This window comes from Neolamprologus brichardi, chromosome 20 (assembly GCF_056152115.1).
Source record: "Neolamprologus brichardi isolate AB-2024 chromosome 20, ASM5615211v1, whole genome shotgun sequence".
Classification (NCBI taxonomy): Eukaryota; Metazoa; Chordata; class Actinopteri; order Cichliformes; family Cichlidae; genus Neolamprologus; species Neolamprologus brichardi.
The window spans coordinates 13,124,751-13,145,344 of record NC_142123.1 but is presented as its reverse complement, the minus strand read 5'-3'; the positions used below and the strand labels follow the sequence as shown (position 1 = coordinate 13,145,344).

At 38.9% G+C, this 20,594-nt stretch overlaps 1 protein-coding gene across 2 annotated transcripts in view; it reads left to right on the top strand.

Annotated features, from left to right (window-relative positions):
* LOC102776939 (copine-9-like) overlaps positions 1 to 9,984 on the top strand; it is a 118,618-nt gene extending 108,634 nt beyond the window's left edge. The window contains exons 19-20 of one of the 2 annotated variants that reach the window (XM_006785265.3): positions 1,698 to 1,771; positions 8,907 to 9,984. In XM_006785265.3, the coding sequence (XP_006785328.1) occupies positions 1,698 to 1,771; positions 8,907 to 9,089 (257 nt within the window). In that variant the 3' untranslated portion in view covers positions 9,090 to 9,984. Of the gene's footprint in view, positions 1 to 1,697; positions 2,174 to 8,906 lie in introns of those variants that run through there. The other variant, XM_087834358.1, reaches the window with a different exon arrangement.
* The last annotated feature ends 10,610 nt before the right edge of the window (positions 9,985 to 20,594 follow it).

The following is a 20,594-nucleotide window of genomic DNA, read 5'->3' as shown; positions in this document are numbered from 1 at the left end:
CACTCCTCCCCTGCTACCGCGCCCGGGACCACACCTCCGCCACAGAGACGAGAAACTGTTCTTGAAGTACACACAGAGAACTGTGTATGAAGTGTAATTTTTATCGTGGTCGAAGCAAAACCGCAAAACTCAGAGGGAATTCATGACGACATTGATCAAATGTGAAGCGTAGTTTGCTGCTTCTTTTGCTGCTGGCTCTGCGAATTTTGGTTGGAGAGAGACAAAACCTGCAGCTCAGAATCTAGCGCAAAAAAGATGTAAACACAGCGGACCCGACGCATCAGAATCGCTAAGCTCCGACAGTGTGTCCGTGTTCGGGCCGTCCGGTGAGAAAGCCGAGAAAGACAAAGCTGATTCTGATGCGTCGGGTCCGCTCTGTGTTCACGTCTTTGTGTGGAATCCGTTAATGAATTGATATCGCCTTTTTCAAACTACTCACCTCTCTCTTCCACCTGCACTTTCAACTGGACCACGGCCAATCAGAGAGGTCCCGCCCCTGACTATCTCTGATTGGTTTAGTCCACGATAGGGGCATAATGTGTGTCTGTCGTTGACCATACGGAGAGTTGCAGAGATTTTTTTTTTGGTCGCACCACTGAAAAATTTGGTCGCATTTCTGACCAAATTGGTCACACTCTAGAGCCCTGCCCCATATTCTTTATGTTGATATTGATGATTGATTTTCTATTATTCAGTTGTGCCTTTTTTTAATTTATGCTATACTTAAAAATACTTACAGTATAATTTGTGTCTCATTTCCTGTAAAAATATCTAGACGCTGGGCTAGGTTAAGTCACTCCATAATACAACCTGTGTCCTGACACATTTTGTTTCCCATTAAATGACCAGGAAATGATGCTGTACTTACAGTTACAGCATAGTTAGTAGATGTACAGCAAAGAGAGAGGTGGCAAAGGAAAAGGCTTATAGTGAGTTCTATTGATTGGCTCGGCAGAGACATTGAAAGGATGTGCAGGAAGCTAGAGTGACTAAGGAAATTTGCTAACAAGTGAAGAAAGTGTGTTGAAAAGATGGAAGGAGTGTTTTAAGGAGCATGACTGAAGAAAATGAGAGCGAGGAGGATGGATGGAGGACAGTGAGTCTTTGTGGATCTAAAGAAAACGTATGATAGGGTGCCAACAAAAGAACCTATGCAATATTTAATATGACTTATGTACTACTTAAATGTATTTACTGTGTTTGTAAGTACTTATCTTTCGTGTAAAAACATGACTTGTCACCCCTTATTCTAGTGACTTTAGGCATGCTTGTAAATTACATGCATACATATGATAATGTTGTAATTTCATATAAAACACATTACAATTCCATTTAATTACAGGGGAATTACGCCCTTAGTCATGGGCTGTACTGTAAAATGTTTCCAAATTTCCTTCTGTGTTTGGTTGTAATTGAACTTGCCTTCTAAACACTCCTCTGTATTCTTAAGCTACTCAGTCCCACTCTTGAGTGGCTGGAATTAGTTTCAGTTATTATTTTCATTTCCATATTTGGCTCGAGGTTTTTTGCTGTATAAAATATTCTAACAGTTCTGCGCTGAGTACCCGTTCTTAGCCTCTGTGCTTTGTTCTGCTTCAGCAATTATACAGTGAAATACAAAAGAACGTCTTGTGCCTTCTTTATATTCTCCCCCTTTGGTTGAGTCATGTACGCTCTGCCTCTTTCTCTCCTTTTAGCTATGGAGGAGCTGGATGGAGATGAGGTGAGAGTATCCTCACGAGGACGTCTTGCTGAGAGAGACATTGTTCAGGTACGCCTCGAAATTCGGTTAAGTCCTCGGGTTAGACTTGAGCATGTTTCTGTCAACAACATCAGCGTGGGGTTTATGTCCCCCGGTGGAGGACGGCTTGCATTTATAGCACACACTCAGACACTCACTGGGGACTGCCTCATACAGTATGCAGTATCCATATGTATTACACAAGTTTACTGTATAACAATGCCGACGTTTCTCATCCATGCCTTTTGCTTATCAGTCATCAGTCAGTGCAAAACCTTGACTAAAAACAACATTTGGTAACCTTTAACAGATAGATTACAAAGCTTAAAGGCATTACTGTAATTGTTACTGTTTCTCATCAGCTATGGTACATTTCATCACACAGACTAATGTCATAAGAATAAATTATAAATGTAATTTTGCTAATGACTGGTTTATATTAATATATATATCAATCATTCCTTTTCACTGTAAAAAAATGAGCAACATTTAAATTATCTTTTAATTCACCATTTATTAACAGTGGTTATTCTAAAGTCTCAATTTAAACATTAAAAAGTGACTTAAAGCCATAAAAGGTTTGAATGGCTCGCCCTTTCTTTCCTGTCAATCAAATTTTCATAGCAACAACTGATACCTCAGGACACTTTATATTGTAAGGTAAAGATGCTACAATGAGACAAAAAATAGAGGACAGGGAGACTCAGTGTTCAAATGAAGAAGCACAGGAAAATAGCAAATAAAAATTGGGATAGTTAGTGAGATGGAGAAAGGGTAGAGGGTAGATGTACAGCAAAGAGAGAGGTGGCAAAGGAAAAGGCTTAAACTGGGTTCTATTGATTGGCTCGGCAGAGACATTGAAAGGATGTGCAGGAAGCTAGAGTGATTAAGGATACGGAAGGAAATTTGCTAACAAGTGAAGAAAGTGTGTTGAAAAGATGGAAGGAGTGTTTTAAGGAGCATGACCGAAGAAAATGAGAGCGAGGAGGATGGATGGAGGACAGCGAGTAAGTCTTTGTGGATCTAAAGAAAACGTATGATTGGGTGTGACAGTGAGCCAGTGGTGAGGTGTGCAGTAAGACTGACACATGGGGTAAACCTAAAGGGTGCAGCAAAAAGAAGGAAGAAATAAAGAAATAAATGAACATTTTAATCAATGTCATGTATGAAAATGATGTTAAAATGACGTTTAGGAAGTGGTGATATTAATATATGTGTTGATGTGTTAAATAGTCGTAACTTATAAAAGGCATGTGCCTCAGTATTAAATCTGTTTGTGTATTTACTTATGAAAAGCAAAAGGATGCAGCGTTCCGGGTGTGTGACCCAGGGTTTTTCAGTTGTTTGTGAGTTCATAGTTTGTGTTCATTTTAAGAAAGGTTTTATATTCTTGCTTTATAGTTTGCTGTTAGTGATCTGATCAATTGTTTCTTTCTACTTGTGATTTTGTTATTCTGTGCTTTAGTCCTTTGCCCAGATTTTGTTGACTATAGTTTAAATAGCTCCATTTTGTGATCCTGGTCGTGTTCTCGTGTCTGCTGTGTGGTCTCTTTGACCTCTCCCTCTGTAGTTCGCCTTGTCTCAGTGATTTTTAACTTTTTAACTGTTTTAGTTTTTTCTGTTATGTCTGCACATAACAGAAAGATATCATAGAACCCGTGTTAAACTATATCTTTAGACACTTTGTTACTGGCAGGCTGTTGGAAGAATAGCATAGACAGTATAACAGATGGACGTAGCTACAGTGATGCCTCCCGTTATTTTCTGAACTCCTTTGAAACCCTGTAAAGAATTTTTCTGGTCTTAGTTCCAAGAACTAACAAGGTACACGTCTGACTTTGGAACCGCTTGCTCACTGAACAACAGCTGTTTTTTCTTAATAAGTCTTAGCGGTGTTAAGGTAGGGTTAACACCGCTAAGACTTTACAAAACAAATGACAAAATGAATTACTAAGAAATGAATTCAAAAGCAAAGTGTTTATAGGGGTCAGGAGAGAAATACTTTTTTTCCTTTTTTTATAGGACCAGAAGTCTTTTTGCCACCACAGCTCTCGCCACCTGGTGGCCTTTTGATAGAATGCAGGTGTAGGGCACAATGGCTTAGTTTTCTGAACAGGAAGCTGCATCTATATTTTTACTGTCTATGCAAAGAAAAATATTATTAGTTCTGTTATTAGTTCCCATTTCTGTAGTTGAATCTGTGAGAGATGCCAAAGATAACAGTTTGAGAGACAAGGTCATTTCCCGAAGAGCTATTAGCCAGAAAATTGGCATATCTCAGCATGGTGTGCAATGTGTCCTGTAAAAATCTTTTTGAAAACTAGACAAGTGGAGGACAAAAAAGATGTGATAGGTCTAAAAATTGTCAACAGTAGATGAACAGTATCTTAAAGTCATGTGCTTGAGAAACAGCAGAGACCTGACACAGGATGTGAGAGATGCATCTGGCCTTTCAGCTGATCCATCTGTTGTTCACTGAAGCCTCATCAGAAATGGGCACAGGGGAAGGGTGGCTGTCAAGAAGCCATTCTTAAGGAATGGAAACAGTGAGAAAAGGCTGAGGTATGCCAGATTACACAAGAGCTGGACTGAAAATCAGAAGTAACAGGTTTGGCTTAAATCATCTTCAATATGAGGTTAAGAGACAGGTAATCCAATTAGTTTCTACAGCCATCTGTAAAACACGGCTTACCTAAGAGAGTTCAGACTGTATTGTAGAATAAAGGTGGTCGTACCGAATACTAATATTAATAAGATTTTTCGGACACCAAGATTTTTTACTTTATAAATGCAAGAACGTTTATATTTATTTATGCAAAAGGTTGCTAAAAAGATCCTCATCTTTCAAAAGACACACTTATAACATTCCCAATTCCAAACTCAACAAGAGAGAAACTTATTTAGCTGAGAGTATGGTGAAGAATAAGCGGTGATCCCACTAGAGAATGGTCTGGCAACACTAAACAGTTATTTTAGACAGCCTTTTAGAGATATGAGAACATAAATGGGTAAATACAAGGGTCTCTGATAACAATGTACTATTGCATTTCCGGATAACAGTGAAGAAGAGTCAGCAAAGGGTAACATGATAAATGAGCACTTAAAGAGATATATGTATGGCGTCTAAAAGCCGAGAGGAAAAAAATACATTCATGTTTAGAAATACTTCACTTCAAAGTTGGTCTTGCTTTTTATTGTTCCATGTGATTTAGCATTAATTTCAACATTGTCACATTTTATGGCAATAAAACACACATCCTAATCTTGTTTGAGCCAGCACAGAGACAATAACTATTTTGTAAGTTTATAAAGAAGCAAGGAAGAGCTGTATGACTCTAATGGCTCATTCAACTGATGCTCCTCAGCAGTGCAGGCGCTATAGATATGTGCATATGTATCACAAGTTAAAATCAATGAACTGTGTCATAAAGGCAAGTGATAATTGAAGTTTCTCCTTCAAGTATATTGTCAGAAAACAAAAAGAAATGTAAGTTGACTCTCCTGAAAATCTCCATTAGGGTCTGACAAACACATCATCACCCTGAAATTAATACCAGCCATAGGTAGCCAACACCTGTGGTGGATTATATAACCCATATAAACTAACAAATCTGGAAGATCGTAATACTTGAGGAAAAGAAACGCTATGAACCTATAGAAACAGCACTGAAGTTTATCGTGAGTCTTAATTAAGATGTGCAAGAAGTGGCCCAGCGTGTCTGACTCTGCCTCTTCAAAGTTATACTTTACAAATGTAAAATGTCACAGTAGCTTCCAACTGCTCGAAAACCAAGTAAACAAATTAATCACAGGCTATTATAGAAATAGCAGGGACTCCATCTCATTTTTCAATTCTGGATTGTTCGTGGTCTGAATCGTGAGAGTAAAAAATGTTTCTCGTTAGGCACCGCTTCAAGGGCAGCTGCTTTTATGGAAGCAGGGCTCTGTGTCCCACTTGATTGCAATGGACCGCCACAGGATACTTTCAATTTTTTTTTTTCATAATCCGTCTTAAATCTCCTTTTTGCTCTTCGTAGAACATAGGTGAAAGTGCTGCAGTCAAGCCAAGAGCTTCATTTTATATGTCTTTCTGTTGAGCACATCCACAAATCTTCACACACTTTACTGCAGCTATTTTTAACTTCTCACCGTAAAGCATTGCACTAATGAAAAACAAAATTGACCCCTCACAAGGTTAATAGCCATATAATTTATGCGCTTGTTCTAAAGCTGTTTTTGTATAGCTTATATTGTCTTTGAGTCTGTTTTACTTGCAGCAGTAATCACATTTGCATGCACACAGTAATCCTTTGATTGCCTTTAACCTCATTACCACAATAATTCAATCAGGATTGTTACACTTAGCAGGAAAAATATTCACTCACTCTACATTTCACGCTTTTTTGTTGTTATTGATTCAATATGTGTACTGCCATCACTGAGCACCCGTGTGTATACCTGTGAGCATGAGCGCGCTTGTATTTAAAAGGTTCTTTCATGTAATGATCTACTAGTGGGTGTGGACAGCCAAAGCCCCGTCCTCCTGGGCATGAAGCAGGTATGGAGGAGACAGTTATTTCTCTAGCTTCACAGACTGAATAGGGTAGTAGAGTCATCAGCGTAACTTTGTGCTGAACATTGGGGGGGGGTCAAGATCTCTGTCTAAATAAATAAATAAATCTGGGCAAATTCCTAGATGATTAAACATGCTACTATTTTGCTGGTAATAACTGAAATGAGTAAAGAAAATGAACAGCCTATTTATGCAAGATAATTCATAATTTTATTGGTTGGGTCTGATTATTGGGTGGGGGGTCATAACCCCCCTGGAAATTAAGCCCCTGAGTAGAGTAGGGCTCCATGGCGCAAACTAGCCTTCACACATGTAGTGTTTTTTATGTCCACTTAAAAGTCACATTGGCAACATTACCATGTAAAATTTCAGACACAAAAACACATAAAAGAGCATAAATTTTTTAAAAAGAATATTAGGGTACCTTTTGTCGGATCTCCAGTGTTATAGTTTCATTCTGCAACTCGAATATGTTTCTTTCAATTCCATACTCTGTTTGAAACAATCATTTTCCCTTCCCTCCATTTAGCTTTATTCTGATTGGGTGGTCCTCGTAAACAAAATGTTTCAACACAAGTTTGTGGAGCTTTTGTGCTCACAGCTATGGCTGTGCACCTGAGATGCTCGCATACATGATGTACATGATGCTAAATACAGCTATTTGTGTTAATAATGCTAAAAGTTAAAAGAAAGAAAGTAAAAAAGTAGCTCTTTGAAGGATATCTTTTTTCTTTTTTCTTCTTTTTTTTTTGTTACCAGCTATTGTACAAAACTAACTAAAATTTCTATTGAGAGCTCCAGCAGATTTTCCTTCTGTTCGGACTGTAATCAGCTGACCTGAGCTGCTGCTGCCCTCTGCCACTTTTCCAGCTGAGTTAAAGTGGCTGAGGGCAGAGTGTAATGTTAGCATGTTGGTTATGTCCAGCTTTCACATACAGTCTATAACAGTTCTCCATGTCAGCACCACAACCACACCCTGATTTGAAAGAAGTCAGTAGGTTGAGCTAATGCAAAGTATCTTGGGGAGTCCTGTTTCTTTTTCAGAACTTTTAATGTGTTAAAAAAAAAAAGTCAAATAAATGGTGGTTGAAGCCATGAAAGCACAAAAAATGGCACAAATTTAAGATAATGAATGTAGAAAAACAGCAAGTGAGCCATATGGCAATTGGGGAAAAACACAGAAATTTCTATGACTATTGCAACATCCTCTGCATGTATTTTCTACTTTTAAAGTACTTTAAAGTATGCTGCTGAAATCATTATCTAATAAAAGCTGTAACCGATGAGACAGCGTCTGAGAGGATTCACTGTGAGGGGGGCAAAGGTTTCCCTCATGCTCACAGTGGTCCTTAAGTAAGGCTTCGGAGGCATGAACAGCTTTAAAATCCATCACTGATGCAACCAACGCGCTGTCTTACTTGGTATCATTATTTTCCCCTCCCTTGTCACACAGCACCTGGTGCCAAATATCACATGACAAATGTACAAAATGCAAGTGGTATGTCTTCAGGAGACAGATGAAGCCAGCTGTGTTTCCATTTTTCATGTCTGAAAAGATCTCTGCAAACATTAAGATGACAGAGAACTTCTGAAAGTTTTGTATTTAACCTCCTGATGTGGAATTGGGCAAAAAACATAATACCCAAATCAAGCACTCTTTCTCATTATTTAACAAATGTGAAATTAGAAGCTGGTTTATCAGTTTTCGGTTAAAAAAAGGACATCATCCACATTGTTTGAAATCAGAATGGACAATGAATCTTGAAAACTCTGCAGCCAGCCATGAAAAGCCTACAAATGCAGCTTCCTAGATATGCTAAGAGGTATTCTTCGATACCTTAGCTGCTGTCTCATGCAATAATAAGCTGCTGTTTCCACATATGCTGCTATATATTATCCTAATGACACCGAGGTCCAGGGCTGATGGTCCATGTCTTTTTATTCCCAGCCAGTGATGTTTTGCCCAGCATGAAATAGTGTATTGTCCTGCATGGGAATAATTCTGTCCGAGAAGGTTTGATTCTACCTTTTGCATGAAATGGGCAGTTAGAAGATCCACATATTATTTTGTACCCCCAGGGACCCTATACCCATCATCACTGGCCTCCCTGCATCATTGCTAGTGTGGTGGTGATGCAAACATGGCATCCGCGGTCTTGAGCCCACTGTTTCTCCTTGTGAGAGTTGGTCAGATGGAACCTTTTGCACAACTGCCACGCTTGGGAGCATCCAGCATCCACTTGAGGATTTTGGTACTCCAGAGACACCGTCAGTTTTGAATATCAGTGGCTTTTTATAGCTGCCTTTTAGTGTTATTTGTCTAAGGGAAACTTTCCTTAATGAGCCTTTATCTAACTGAATTCATCCGTACTCTGAGTCACTCGCTAATCTTTTGTTTTGATGATTTCTTCAGTTTATGTGAGATATTGGCAGTTTTCATCACTCTCGCAAAACATTGCACTGTTCCAGACTTTTTAATCTTTTGGGAGATCTTCAGAAAAAAAAGATTTTTATGTTGTCTATTCTGGTATGCTACTTGCATAATAATCTGTACTAAATAAACAGGATGTATATAATGATTTCTGCTTTTAGTTCGTTCCATTCAGAGACTACATTGACAGATCTGGCAACCAGGTCCTCAGCATGGCTCGACTAGCGAAGGACGTCCTTGCCGAGATCCCCGACCAGCTGCTGTCTTTCATGAAGAGCCGAGGAATCGAACCGCGACCAGCCCTGTCCTCCTCCCCGCTACCGCAGCTACACAGACACATCTGACCCCCGACACAGTCTCTGCCTTTCTTGTTTCTGCTTCTCCCTCCTTGCTTACCTCGGCTCACGTCCCTCACTCTTGTTTTTCACTTTAAAAACAATAGTGAGAGAAAAATCGACCCGCCACTCATCCTTCTTCCTCTCTCATCACCCGTGGGGATAAACAGGCACATCGTAGCTACACAGCGGGTGTCATCCCTGACCCGCCCACTGCTGTAGCTCTAAATTGCCCTCTTATTGCTTTCATTTACTGTTTGAGACTGAACCGCGACCATTCCTCCCCTCTGATACCAGACCGTTCAGAGCCTGGCTTTTTTTGTTTGTTTGTTCTTAATTGTCTGATTCCCCTCTCCAGACACATTTGGAACAAAAGGTTTTGCTGTTGGTCTTCAGCCAGTGTTGCCACTCATCACATTTGGCAGGGGTGCTGAAGCTAAATAAATTCAAATCTCTTGATGAGGAATAGACTCCAGCTCATATCAGGTGCTGTGGGGTTATTTAGGGCCAAGTTTCGACTGATTTTTTGGAGTGACCGATCACAACAATAAAATCTATTTTCACCCAGCAGTTTTATGATCTCTTATTGTTGCTGAACCAAATCTGAAACTATAATCGAGAATGCAAACTACTTTAGTATAATCCATTCAGAGAAAATAGATTCCTTGGGTTTCTCCTTTTTAAGGTAGGAAATAAGTGTTGTTAGAGCTAATATGGGGAATCCAGTCACATGTGGCCTGTCACACACTTAGACACACACTCGCCTCTGTCAGACATGCCACACCCACACTCTCTTTGCCCAGCATGGGCCGAGGCTGGGTGCAGATTTCCCTCCTGCTGTTAGAGAAATGCCAGACTCTCCGGCTGCCCTGCAGAGAGGAGGAAGAAGGAGGAAGGAAGGAAGGAAGGAAGGAAGGAAGGAAGGAAGGAGAAATTGTAGGTGGGAGTAAAGGGAACAGAGAGGAGGAATGGGCAAGAGAATGAGCAGAGAAAGAAAAAGAAAGTGAGGAGAAAAGAGATGCACAAAGAAGCGAGGAAGAACAAAGCATCCGGAGATCTGTTTTGTTTGAAGGGAAAGAACAATGAGGCAGATGTGAGCTGGGTTGGAGACAGCAGCAGAGAAGGCTGTAGCTCAGTGCCGTCTTTAGTTGGAGAAGCCTTTGTATGCATATTTACAAGGTGTGGAACAATCTCAATGAGGGATAAACGCACATTCTATGAAAAGCAATATACCTGACTTCCAGTGTAATGTTTGCCCTATGCATGTCCCTTCCTCTCCCCTGCCATGACTTGACATTTTATTCCCCGGCAGACTGGAGCTGTGTGCAAAGTTGGCAAAGCCTGCCACCTAGTGTCCACCCCTTGTATAGCAGGGTATCTTTATTATGCATGACTAGTGTACATTTCTATACTAACTCAAACAGTACCCACGCATGAACAGATGCAGCTCATCTTACTATCTTAATTCAAGACAGGCATTCCAACAAACAACAGAGGCCCGTGTAAAGAACTACAAGCATCTATGTGAAACGTGTCACTCTTCAGAGTTATTGTCAAGTGTGACAATTGTGGTTTATATGGGATGTTTTATTTGCTGTGTGACCATATAGACTTTTTCTAAAACAATCAGTTTCAACGTCATGTTTATTGCATGTCGGGGAAGCAGAAGTGTTGCAGTGTTTAGATAATTGTCATCACTCAAAGTGATTGTCCAAAATAATCTGTACTGTACATTTTCATTTGCAGATTTTGGAACTAACTTGTATGCCTTGTGTCTTGCAGAAACATGTGAAATTACCTGTATTTTTGATATTTTGGCAGGGTCATGAAAAACAGAAATGCAAAGACTCTGCAAGATGCCAGTGGTATTAGAACGTTTTCTGAACTTATTTAAAGCCCTGCTGTGATTTTTGTCTATCCCCTACTGTTGTCCTATGGCTGTATGAACTTAAAGGCAACCTATTATGCTTATTTCTAACTTCATATTTTTATTCAGGTACTCTACTAAAGTTGCTTTGCATGAGTCACAGCTCAAACATAATCCTTATTTATCTTATACTGGGGCTTGGTGCAGCGCATCAGTTCGTAACCTGTATAAACCAAGCTGTTTTATGCATTTCCGCTGATTGGCAACCCAACATAAAAATCTGACTTAAACAGCAGATTGGTGGAGCTTTGTGCTTGCTGACTGCGCTGTGGCTCTCGGTTGACCGTATCAGTGATATCTGCTCTGTGAGACATCATACAGAGCCAAGATTAGAAAAAACAAACTGAAAAAAAGAGTTTTCAAAGCAGCTTGAACCCTGAGTTTTAGCTTGCAGGGATAACTGACACCTACCCTGAGCTCATTAGCTGAACCTTTGGTCATGTGAGTATAAGGAAAAGCATAATAGGTGCTCTTTAAAAAAACAAAACAAGATGGTTAAAGTTTTATTGTATATAAATGTTCTTTTTGCTTACAGTAAAGCTTCAAGAAACTTTTACATCTGTATTTCAAACAGCTAAATTGTATGTTGACATTTTTTAGAATGTCCATATAAGAGGAATGTAGATGTTTGACCTAGAAACCCTTAACTGTTCTGACAAATATCTTGTCGTGTTTCAATATGAGGTTTGACTATGTCTGTGTTTACGCATATCACCTGAAGGTGATGATCTGCAGTACAATATATCCGAACATAAAGCAACACACTCTTGCTGGTTGTATGTTGTATGTAGTAATTCATTCAGCAGCACTATAGAGATCACTCAGAATGAGTTCCAGCTTTAAATTGTTGGTTCATTAAAAAGATTAAAGAGCTTTAATACATAATGGTGGTGCATTTGCTTCATTACCGATTTGGATTCATTGCCTTATATCTGTTTTCATCTTGTCGTGAAAATAAATACAGTACTTAACAGAGCTCCTCAGTGAATCTCCACCTTATCACAGTGGAGGGTTTAGGTGGCTCAGTGATCCCATGTTTGGCTATGTTGTTTCACAGGGCAAATTTCCCTGGGTAAGGGGCCACAAAAAAGAAAAAGAAGAAAATCCAGGGACCAGTTTAGCTTGCCCAGGATAGGGCTACTGGGGCCCCACCCTGCAACCAGGCCCAGGGAAGGAGCACCTAGTGGTTGGGGCTTGGCGTGTATCCTTGTATTCTCACTGGTTCACTGTCTATACGTTGGGGTTTGCCTAAGTGGATGAGAGGGCTGCGTCCCTGCGCCTTCAGGTCAGGAAATAGGTCCTGACTGTCATTTGCACTAAATGCACTTGGTGTGGTGCTAGAGGGTGCCCTAACTGGTCACTCCATTTTCCTAGTGGGAAACTTCAACGCTCACTTGGCCAAAACCAGTGATACCTTGAGGGGTCTGGCTGGAAGAAATGGCCTGCCTGATACAAACCGTCTCGAAAGCCTGCAACTGAATCTCAGTTTCAGGAACATTTTCGTGAACTACAAATTCTTACCTGCTGTGCATTCAAAAATGTTCTTTGAAGTCTCTGAACTTTTTCTAGCACATCCTGCCATTATGTCTTTTCTACTATTAGTGACATATTGTCAGTGTAGAAAGAACTGAATCGTTTTGATAGATGACCCGCCCACCGCCAAAAATCAGAAAATGTTTATTTTGATTAAAATTCTAATACGTTCAATGTGTATTTGACCAGCTTTGCTAACATGTATCTATGTGTTATATAAGTAATTTAATTAATATTACAAATTTAGGTTTAGTTTTGGGTGCCCAGAGCAAGTACTGACTATTACCACTCATTTGTGGTAAGAATAATTTAGAAACCCAGTGGATAACTTGGGAATCCAGTGGTTTTAAGATACAGATAACAGATATCCAATTCAAGGCTTCCAGTTTTATCGAACAGTTTCTTTGAAAAAACAGATGATTTTTAAAAAGATAAATTATTGTCAGACAAACAGCATTCTTGCAGACACAGTGATTATGGTAAATTTGTCTAAAGTGGAAATGAGAGAATAACAGAAGAAAAAAAACAACCTTACTGTTCAAATTACTCTCAAGTATCCACAGTGCCAACACTATTCAGTTGTAATTTTGATGTAAACCTAAAAGTCTTTAAGTGTTTATTCTGAGTAATTGAACTTTCAGTATTGAAGCTTTGAGGAGTCTCTCCACAGCAGGTCTGACAACATTATTTCCATCATAGTTCTTCAGGTCTTCATTAAAAAACATTTAAAAGAGGTAGATAAATATTTTCCTCTGATATCCTGATTTTGAAACAGTTACTGTGTTTATTTCATAAAAGACTTGGTCTGGCAAATCTGTTGGATCATTTCAGTTTAATTTACCAGACAAACAGGTCTGTGGAAGATGCAGTCAAAATCAGATTACATCATATTTGCCAAACCTAGACCTCCTGGAAGCTACACAAAGACACCATTTATGGACTTTAGTTCAGCTTTCTATCAAATCATCTCTGAAACTCTTGCCATTGCGATCACCCTGTTTGCCCTCTCCATAGTAACCCTGGAAGCTCTCACAAACATCATCAATACTGAAATAAAGATACTTTTCACCTTAACTCTTTAGTTACCCTTTATGACTGATTTAAAGTTTAGGTAGGTAATACACATTTAAAACAAAACAGACTTTTTGGTATAAGTATTCTACATTTTCAAACTGAAAATGGCTACTTGAAATAACTTTTAAAAAAACTTTCATATTGTATGTCCCCCTCTGGAAATCGACTATGATGCTTTGTACTCTATACAATTTTTAGTTTACAGACTTTGAAATTTAAACCTATTATTATATTATATTATTATAGATAAAGCTACCCAGCAGCATATATAAGTAATTAAAATAATCTCAAGATGCAACATTAACAATGTATACATATTAATAAATCAGTTAATACAATCCAGCAATATAATGTATTTGAGTACCTGCAGTTTAGGTACATATTTTAGTTCCAGTTTGAAGGAATCATACAGTGTTTGATCCCAGGTCACCCAGATGCACCATTCTTTGAACTATGAAAACAGTGGACCCGTTGGTGCCAGATATGCTGTGACGGCCAATTGAACACAATGACCCAGAGAGACAGAGGAGTAACTCTGACTGGATGTAAAGGTGTTTCAAAAAGAGGTGTTTTGAAGCAGGCCAGAGTCAAGGAAAGTAAGAGTTCATTCACACAGGCTGAAAACAGGTCAGGAAATTACCTCTGAGCAAAGTGTAATGTTACTGCAGATAAACTGCTTTTCATGTCGCAGTCACCCAGACATCTTTTCATTTTCAGTAATCCAAAGCACCTCAGTGTGCTACACCTCTGGACAACAAGCAGATCCTGATGTCATTACAACGCTCTTCTTTCCCCCCCCCCCCTCCTTTCTAAACATAATATTTTATGAGTATGTGGAAAGAAACAAGGAACAACATCTGGCAAAAACGTGTGTTTTTAAAGGGACTTGAACAAACCTGGTTTTGTGGGACTTTGGGTAATAGGTCAGAGAGGCTTAGCTCAGGGAAACTTTGGGTAAATATAAATGAAGCTTTCAAGCCCTGAGCGAAAAAAAAAGCAAGAAACTGGAGGCACACGTGAAATTTTCAGGAAGCTGCTTTAGGGCTACCGGGGTTGGGCAGACTACTGTCAGAATGTGCGTAACACTTTTCAAGAAAATTGCTTTAAGTACTAGTTACAGACAAAAGCAGTAGAGTTTTTGAATTTGATCCAGAGTGGTTTGCTTAAATGTTAACTAGGACCAAGGTAGGGTACAGCTCAGCAAGACTTTAAGAATACTTATGAGATTCTACAATGTCTGCGCCTAATTCAAAGTGTCAGAATCCATCATATAAGCTGCAAATTAAAGCAGAGTAAATAATCGAGGAGAAATAAATCGTGTCAGATTTTAAAAGACTCCATAAAAGCACCAGTAGTATTACCTATAACAACAATGCAGCCTTTCTGTTTTTCCACTTACCTCACCACCAAGCTGCTTTATAAAACAGCTTTTTTGTTGTTGCCATGCTGTCATAGCCGAGAGGTGCTGCAGATGAAGGTAAAAACCAAAGAGAAATAAAGAGCAAGCTGGCAAAATCTCATGCTGCGTAAATGCACGTAATGTCTCTCTTGAGGGGATGACTCAAATACCTTTAAAGAAACACTTTGAAATTTAATCAGATGATAATTTGAACACTACTCTCATACGAAGCCAGTTAGCATAGTTTGTAAACCTATGCTAACCGGCTATGCTGGACCAGTGTTTATGCTAACTGGGTTAAACCGTATTGGCAAGAAGAAACAGCTAGCTCTCCTCTTATAAGCACTTCAACATTTATTAAATAGATAAATAGTGATAACTAATAGACTTTTGTTATTTAATCCATACAAAAATTGGGAAAATCTTTTGGACATAACTATATCTAACTGAGAGATGTCCAGTCAGATATAGTTTTCCACCCAACTTTTACTTTGACCTTTTGGTTGTGCTTAATTTCTGATGAGTCAAAGAGATATGTCAATGCTTTACTACATGTTCTCCTTTGTGAAGAAACAATCTTTGAATGTGGATTTTGTTACTTAGCCAGACTAGCTGTTTGTTGTTTACGCTAATCTAAGCTAACCATTTGTACCTACCATAATTGTACTTACCAAGTATGCATTTTGTGTATTATATAAAATGTAAACTCATCTGTAATTTAAAGGTCTATATTTTAATGATCTGCACGAACTTTTTCACACTAAGGAAAAAGGATCCAGCTTAGCCTGGGGCTTCTGAGGCAACCCGCTATAATGTGAACTGCTATTTTGGATCAAATTATCCACTAAATCCCTGGTATATTTTGCCATGACAATTATGTTAACAGCATACTTGGAAGACACTGCTTGCTACATATTGCATTTATTCTCATTACAGTCAGTTCTGTTAAATCCAATCAAACTTGATGATCTCAGTGCAAGATGTCCAGTCCAAAAGTACCTGACAATACTGACAATCATATAATCTTTGCATCTTTTCCCATCACTGGATTCTGTGAATAGCCTGAGACATAATTTAAAGCTATTAAATCATGATTTGGCCACTACATACTGAAGCTAACCATTTTTTAGATCAGAACAGACTGAGGAAGAAGAGGGATACATAATACCCCTGTTTTGGACTTTGAATAAAGGCAATGCTTTGTTCTCTGTGTCTGTAAACGGTTTGGATTAGGACTACAGATGCAAGACTTGGAGGCATAATATTCTCAGCGGAGCATGGCAATAGCCATGAGAGCAGCGCTAAACACTGCAGCCTCTGTCCTGGAAAAACAGTATCTGGGAGCTGAGGAGTCTTGGAAAACAATGTTGCAGATGACTTTATTTAGTACCTTTTACAGTATAGCACATCCCACAAGCAAAATGTCAGACCTTTAAGGTAAAGCCCCAAAGATTTTTATTGTGTCGGCCAGATTTGTGACACCATTTATGCTCAGTGTTAACCTTTCAGATCCACTTTAAATGCATCTGAAAAATAACCCGTTGACGTCTTCCTCCATGGTATCAAGTCCAAGCTCTGTCTTTTATGAAAATACGACCTGTACCATTTCTTAAAGATTGACGATCATTGCACATTTCACTGAAGAGGCCGTAAAGTTCTACTATGACAACAATAAATCTAATATTTTCTTGTGCTTCCATCCATCCATCCATTCTTTACCGCTTATCCTTTTCAGGGTCGCGGGGGGCTGAGGCCTATCCCAGCTGTCTTAGGGCGAGAGGCAGGGTACACTCTGGACAGGTCGTCAGCAATGTTCCCTCTAATTTTTCACGTGTCTGAGCGAACAAACAAACTCCCTGAGCGATCCAATGGACCACTGTGAGTGACATCAGACGTGTGCACTGTGGTCACGCCAGCATCAAATCCATCCAAGTTACATGGTTTATTAAAATAATCAAATTACAGCGTTTACATTTATGTTAGACTACTTTTAATTAACTGCTTTAGCCCATTTACAATGAAAATGTAAAAAAAAAAATCTAGTCATTGACCTGTGTAGTATGTTAACACTGTTGGAAGTAAAAAATAACTTGAACTCCAATTTTGAAAACACCACTTTCTTTTCTTTTCTTTTCTTTTCTTTTCTTTTTTTTAATAAAGCTCTGACTTATGAGTCTGTGGTCTGGGAGAGAGTCCTGTAACTCTCTGTCTGCAAAATATAGTACATAATGACCAATGCTGGGCAATTAATTATATAGTTACTTCTTCAAAAAAGTAACTGAGTTATGCAAACAACAACGTTTTTTGCAGCTATTTTTTTAAAATGCAGCCGAGGCGTTTTTTTAAATAAACATTTCAAACTATTGACAGAACAATCAGCTGTTCTCCATCAAATCTGATGACACAAAAATTATTTGTGCCACTCCAAAAAATAATTTCTGTCCACTACGAGATAAAGGAGAAGAACAGCCTGATACCTGCATGCCTGACAACAGAAGATGTATCACTCCTGTAACATTCAGCAGTCGCCTCATTGTTCTGACGCACACAACAAAACTATTGACTACACTACACACTAACTACACAGGATTTGCACTAAATGTCTCAAATCTCTCACATCTCAAAACACCACCGTCACTCCTAAAACTTCCCCCCGTTTCTTAACATCTAGATGCCACGTTGCCATATCATTTTTTGATTGGTCGACATGGTACTTTTTTGGACGAATAGGAAAGGAAGAGGGGGGCGGGGTTTGATTTTGCTCACAGGCGGAGAGCGCTTTCGAGCCTTTTTTCTTATAAAACGCCGTTTTTACCGTGTCTTCCCGCAGTAAATATAAACTATGATAGTACTCAGGAAGAAAACCAAACATTGCATATATTTTTATCATAACTCTGGCTTTACGTGGCCTATCAACTCAATTTAAAAACTGGTATAAAGTCCACACTTTTTCCGTCAGTTGTTCCGTCTGTCCTGCTCACATCTCCAATGGTTGTACACGTTGTCATTAATGTGGCTTCACTCCACATCAGCCACGCCGCTTTTCTAGCTAAAACACCGGTGTCGGCTGTCATAGCCTGTCAACGACGTTGATTAGCTGCGTATATACGAATTTGAATCGCAGGTGGCATCGTTCTAATCCCATATGGGAGCAGCCAGTCACTTACTGACTAACACTGCAAAACAGAATTGTTAAAGTATTAATTTTAATTTCAATTCAGGTTAGATTTTTTTGTGCGCAACGCAGATTTTCTGTGCCCAGACACAGTGCCAGCAGTGCGCACGTGCGCAGCTTAGAGGGAATATTGCAGTCTGTCGCAGGGCTAACACGTAGACAACCATTTGCACTCACATTCAACACTCACATTCACAGCTTCGGGCAATTTAGAGTTTCCAATTAACTTATCCCCAAGCCGGAGGCCCCGGGGAGTACCAACGCAAACATGGGGAAAACATGCAAACTCCACACAGAAAGACCCCAGCCTGATGCTGGAATTGAACTATGGACTTGTACTTATTTTTTTAAAATAACAGATTCAACAACTGTCAGCAGTGGCGGTTCGTCAACAGAGGGTGCTAGGGCCGTAAAAATATAACCAGGAACAAAATCTAAAACAACATACATTAAATACATATGTACAGTTTCCTCATATAACGTGTTGTTGCCTGTAGGCACTGACCAAATTCCACTTGGGAGTTTTTCAGTCACAAGCGTCTGAGGCTGAGTTTCAATTGGAGCTCAGGGCGCAATTCATCGCTGCCCAATTAACATTGAGCTACCTGCCTTGTTTAAGAATTTGATTGGACAGTTTGGTGTCATACACATACATGTCTTGAAGAGTACTGTATTTGAACACAGAGAGGTTCTCATATGCTGCTTTAAGAGCATATGAGACTCAGGTGACCCACAAGTATCTACACAGTGTAAATATGTGTGTTTTTAAAGTTATAAAATATTGATATTAAAGTTTTTGTGTTTTTTTCCTGATCTGTAAGATGCTTTACATTATTTGACCCATCGGCCCCAATCACTTGTTTTTTTCTTCGGTGTATGTGTCTTTAGGCTTCAGAAGTTAAAGAGTTAAAAAAATTAATATGTGTACAAATAAAGCACAAAGGTAAATGTTAAAAAGACAAAATTATTGTGCATTAAAACATTAAAATATCTCAGCTGCTACCAGAAACTATGACAGCAGTGTTGCTGTCGTTGACTAAATATTGGTTTTCCTTCTTCCACTCCTGATGATGACGATGGTGACTCTCTGTTATCTACAGCTTTGTGCAATCCCATTTATTCCTATCCTTTACACCGCCACAACATGCTCTTGTGTCTTTTTTTCTGGTCTTCTTCAAAAGGGGAATAATCAAACTACTGCTCATAAAAAAGGAAAGTAAACTGCTGTTTTAAAGTTAGAATGCAGTACCATTAATGGAAAAGCCTAAATCATACTTGTTTATTGAATCAAATAAAAAATGAAAGCAATATTATAAGCACTTGATCTACTCTGTCACTATACTGTATAAAACATCAGGAAATTCAACAGAATGGAGACATAAATCTCACAGCAGGCATTTTGCATAACGCGATGCCATGAATGTGCTTGGGTCTGATATACCATCTTTCTTCCACATTAACAGCATGTATTTATTAAACACCCACTCACATAGCAAGCTAACGGCTTTCCATTAGCTCCTGAAATGGGATACTTGATTTCAAAAATAAGGCTTATATGACTATAAGACTATAATATGACTAAACTGTTTGTGCAACAGCCTGTTAGAGGCTTCAGGAAACAAACTGTTAGTAAAAGGAGCTCTAATGAGTGAAAAAAAATAAGAGCTAACTGAGGGTATACGTATAATGTTTCACATAATTCCCTCCTGTAAACAAATGTGTGTAGGCAAACGTAGGCAGATAAAAGATTGACCCATGACGTCTGTTGACGACAGAATTGGTTGACGACCTTGAAAGGCGGGTTATGCACTCTGTCCCGATCATGTTTTGATTGGTTAAACAAATAACAAAGGAAGAAGAGCAAACATCAGCAGGATGTATGGACCCTGGGGGATTTAGGGCAGACTGTCTTTCTTTTTTTGTGATCTTAGAATGAAAGTACAGAAGCTAATATGATGACATAAATGTTTTAAAAAATGTAAATTATATGACAAAGCTATAATGTCACAGTCTTCTTTAATAATCTCTACACAGTAAATTTTTCGATGTCATCATGTCACATGCTAAGACTCCTACTACACTGTGCATAGGATTACACATACTGTATATGTATCCTGCTGTTTGAAAATGGAAACATTAACAAGGTCACTTAATGTTTAAAAAGTCTCATTTTAATGTCCCTAGGGCACCTTCCTCTATGGATACATTGTAAACAGACACATTAAGAAGAACTGGACATGGCTTTCAAAGAAGGCTCTGACTCAGCCAAAACTAAATTAGTATTGCCACTTACATTTGTTTTGGGCACAGTGCTCTGGTGGGATTTTATATTCCATCTGGACTACAAATCCTCCAGGAAGAGACAGGATGTGTCTGTGGTAAGTAGCAAGAAATAAATGGTTGGCT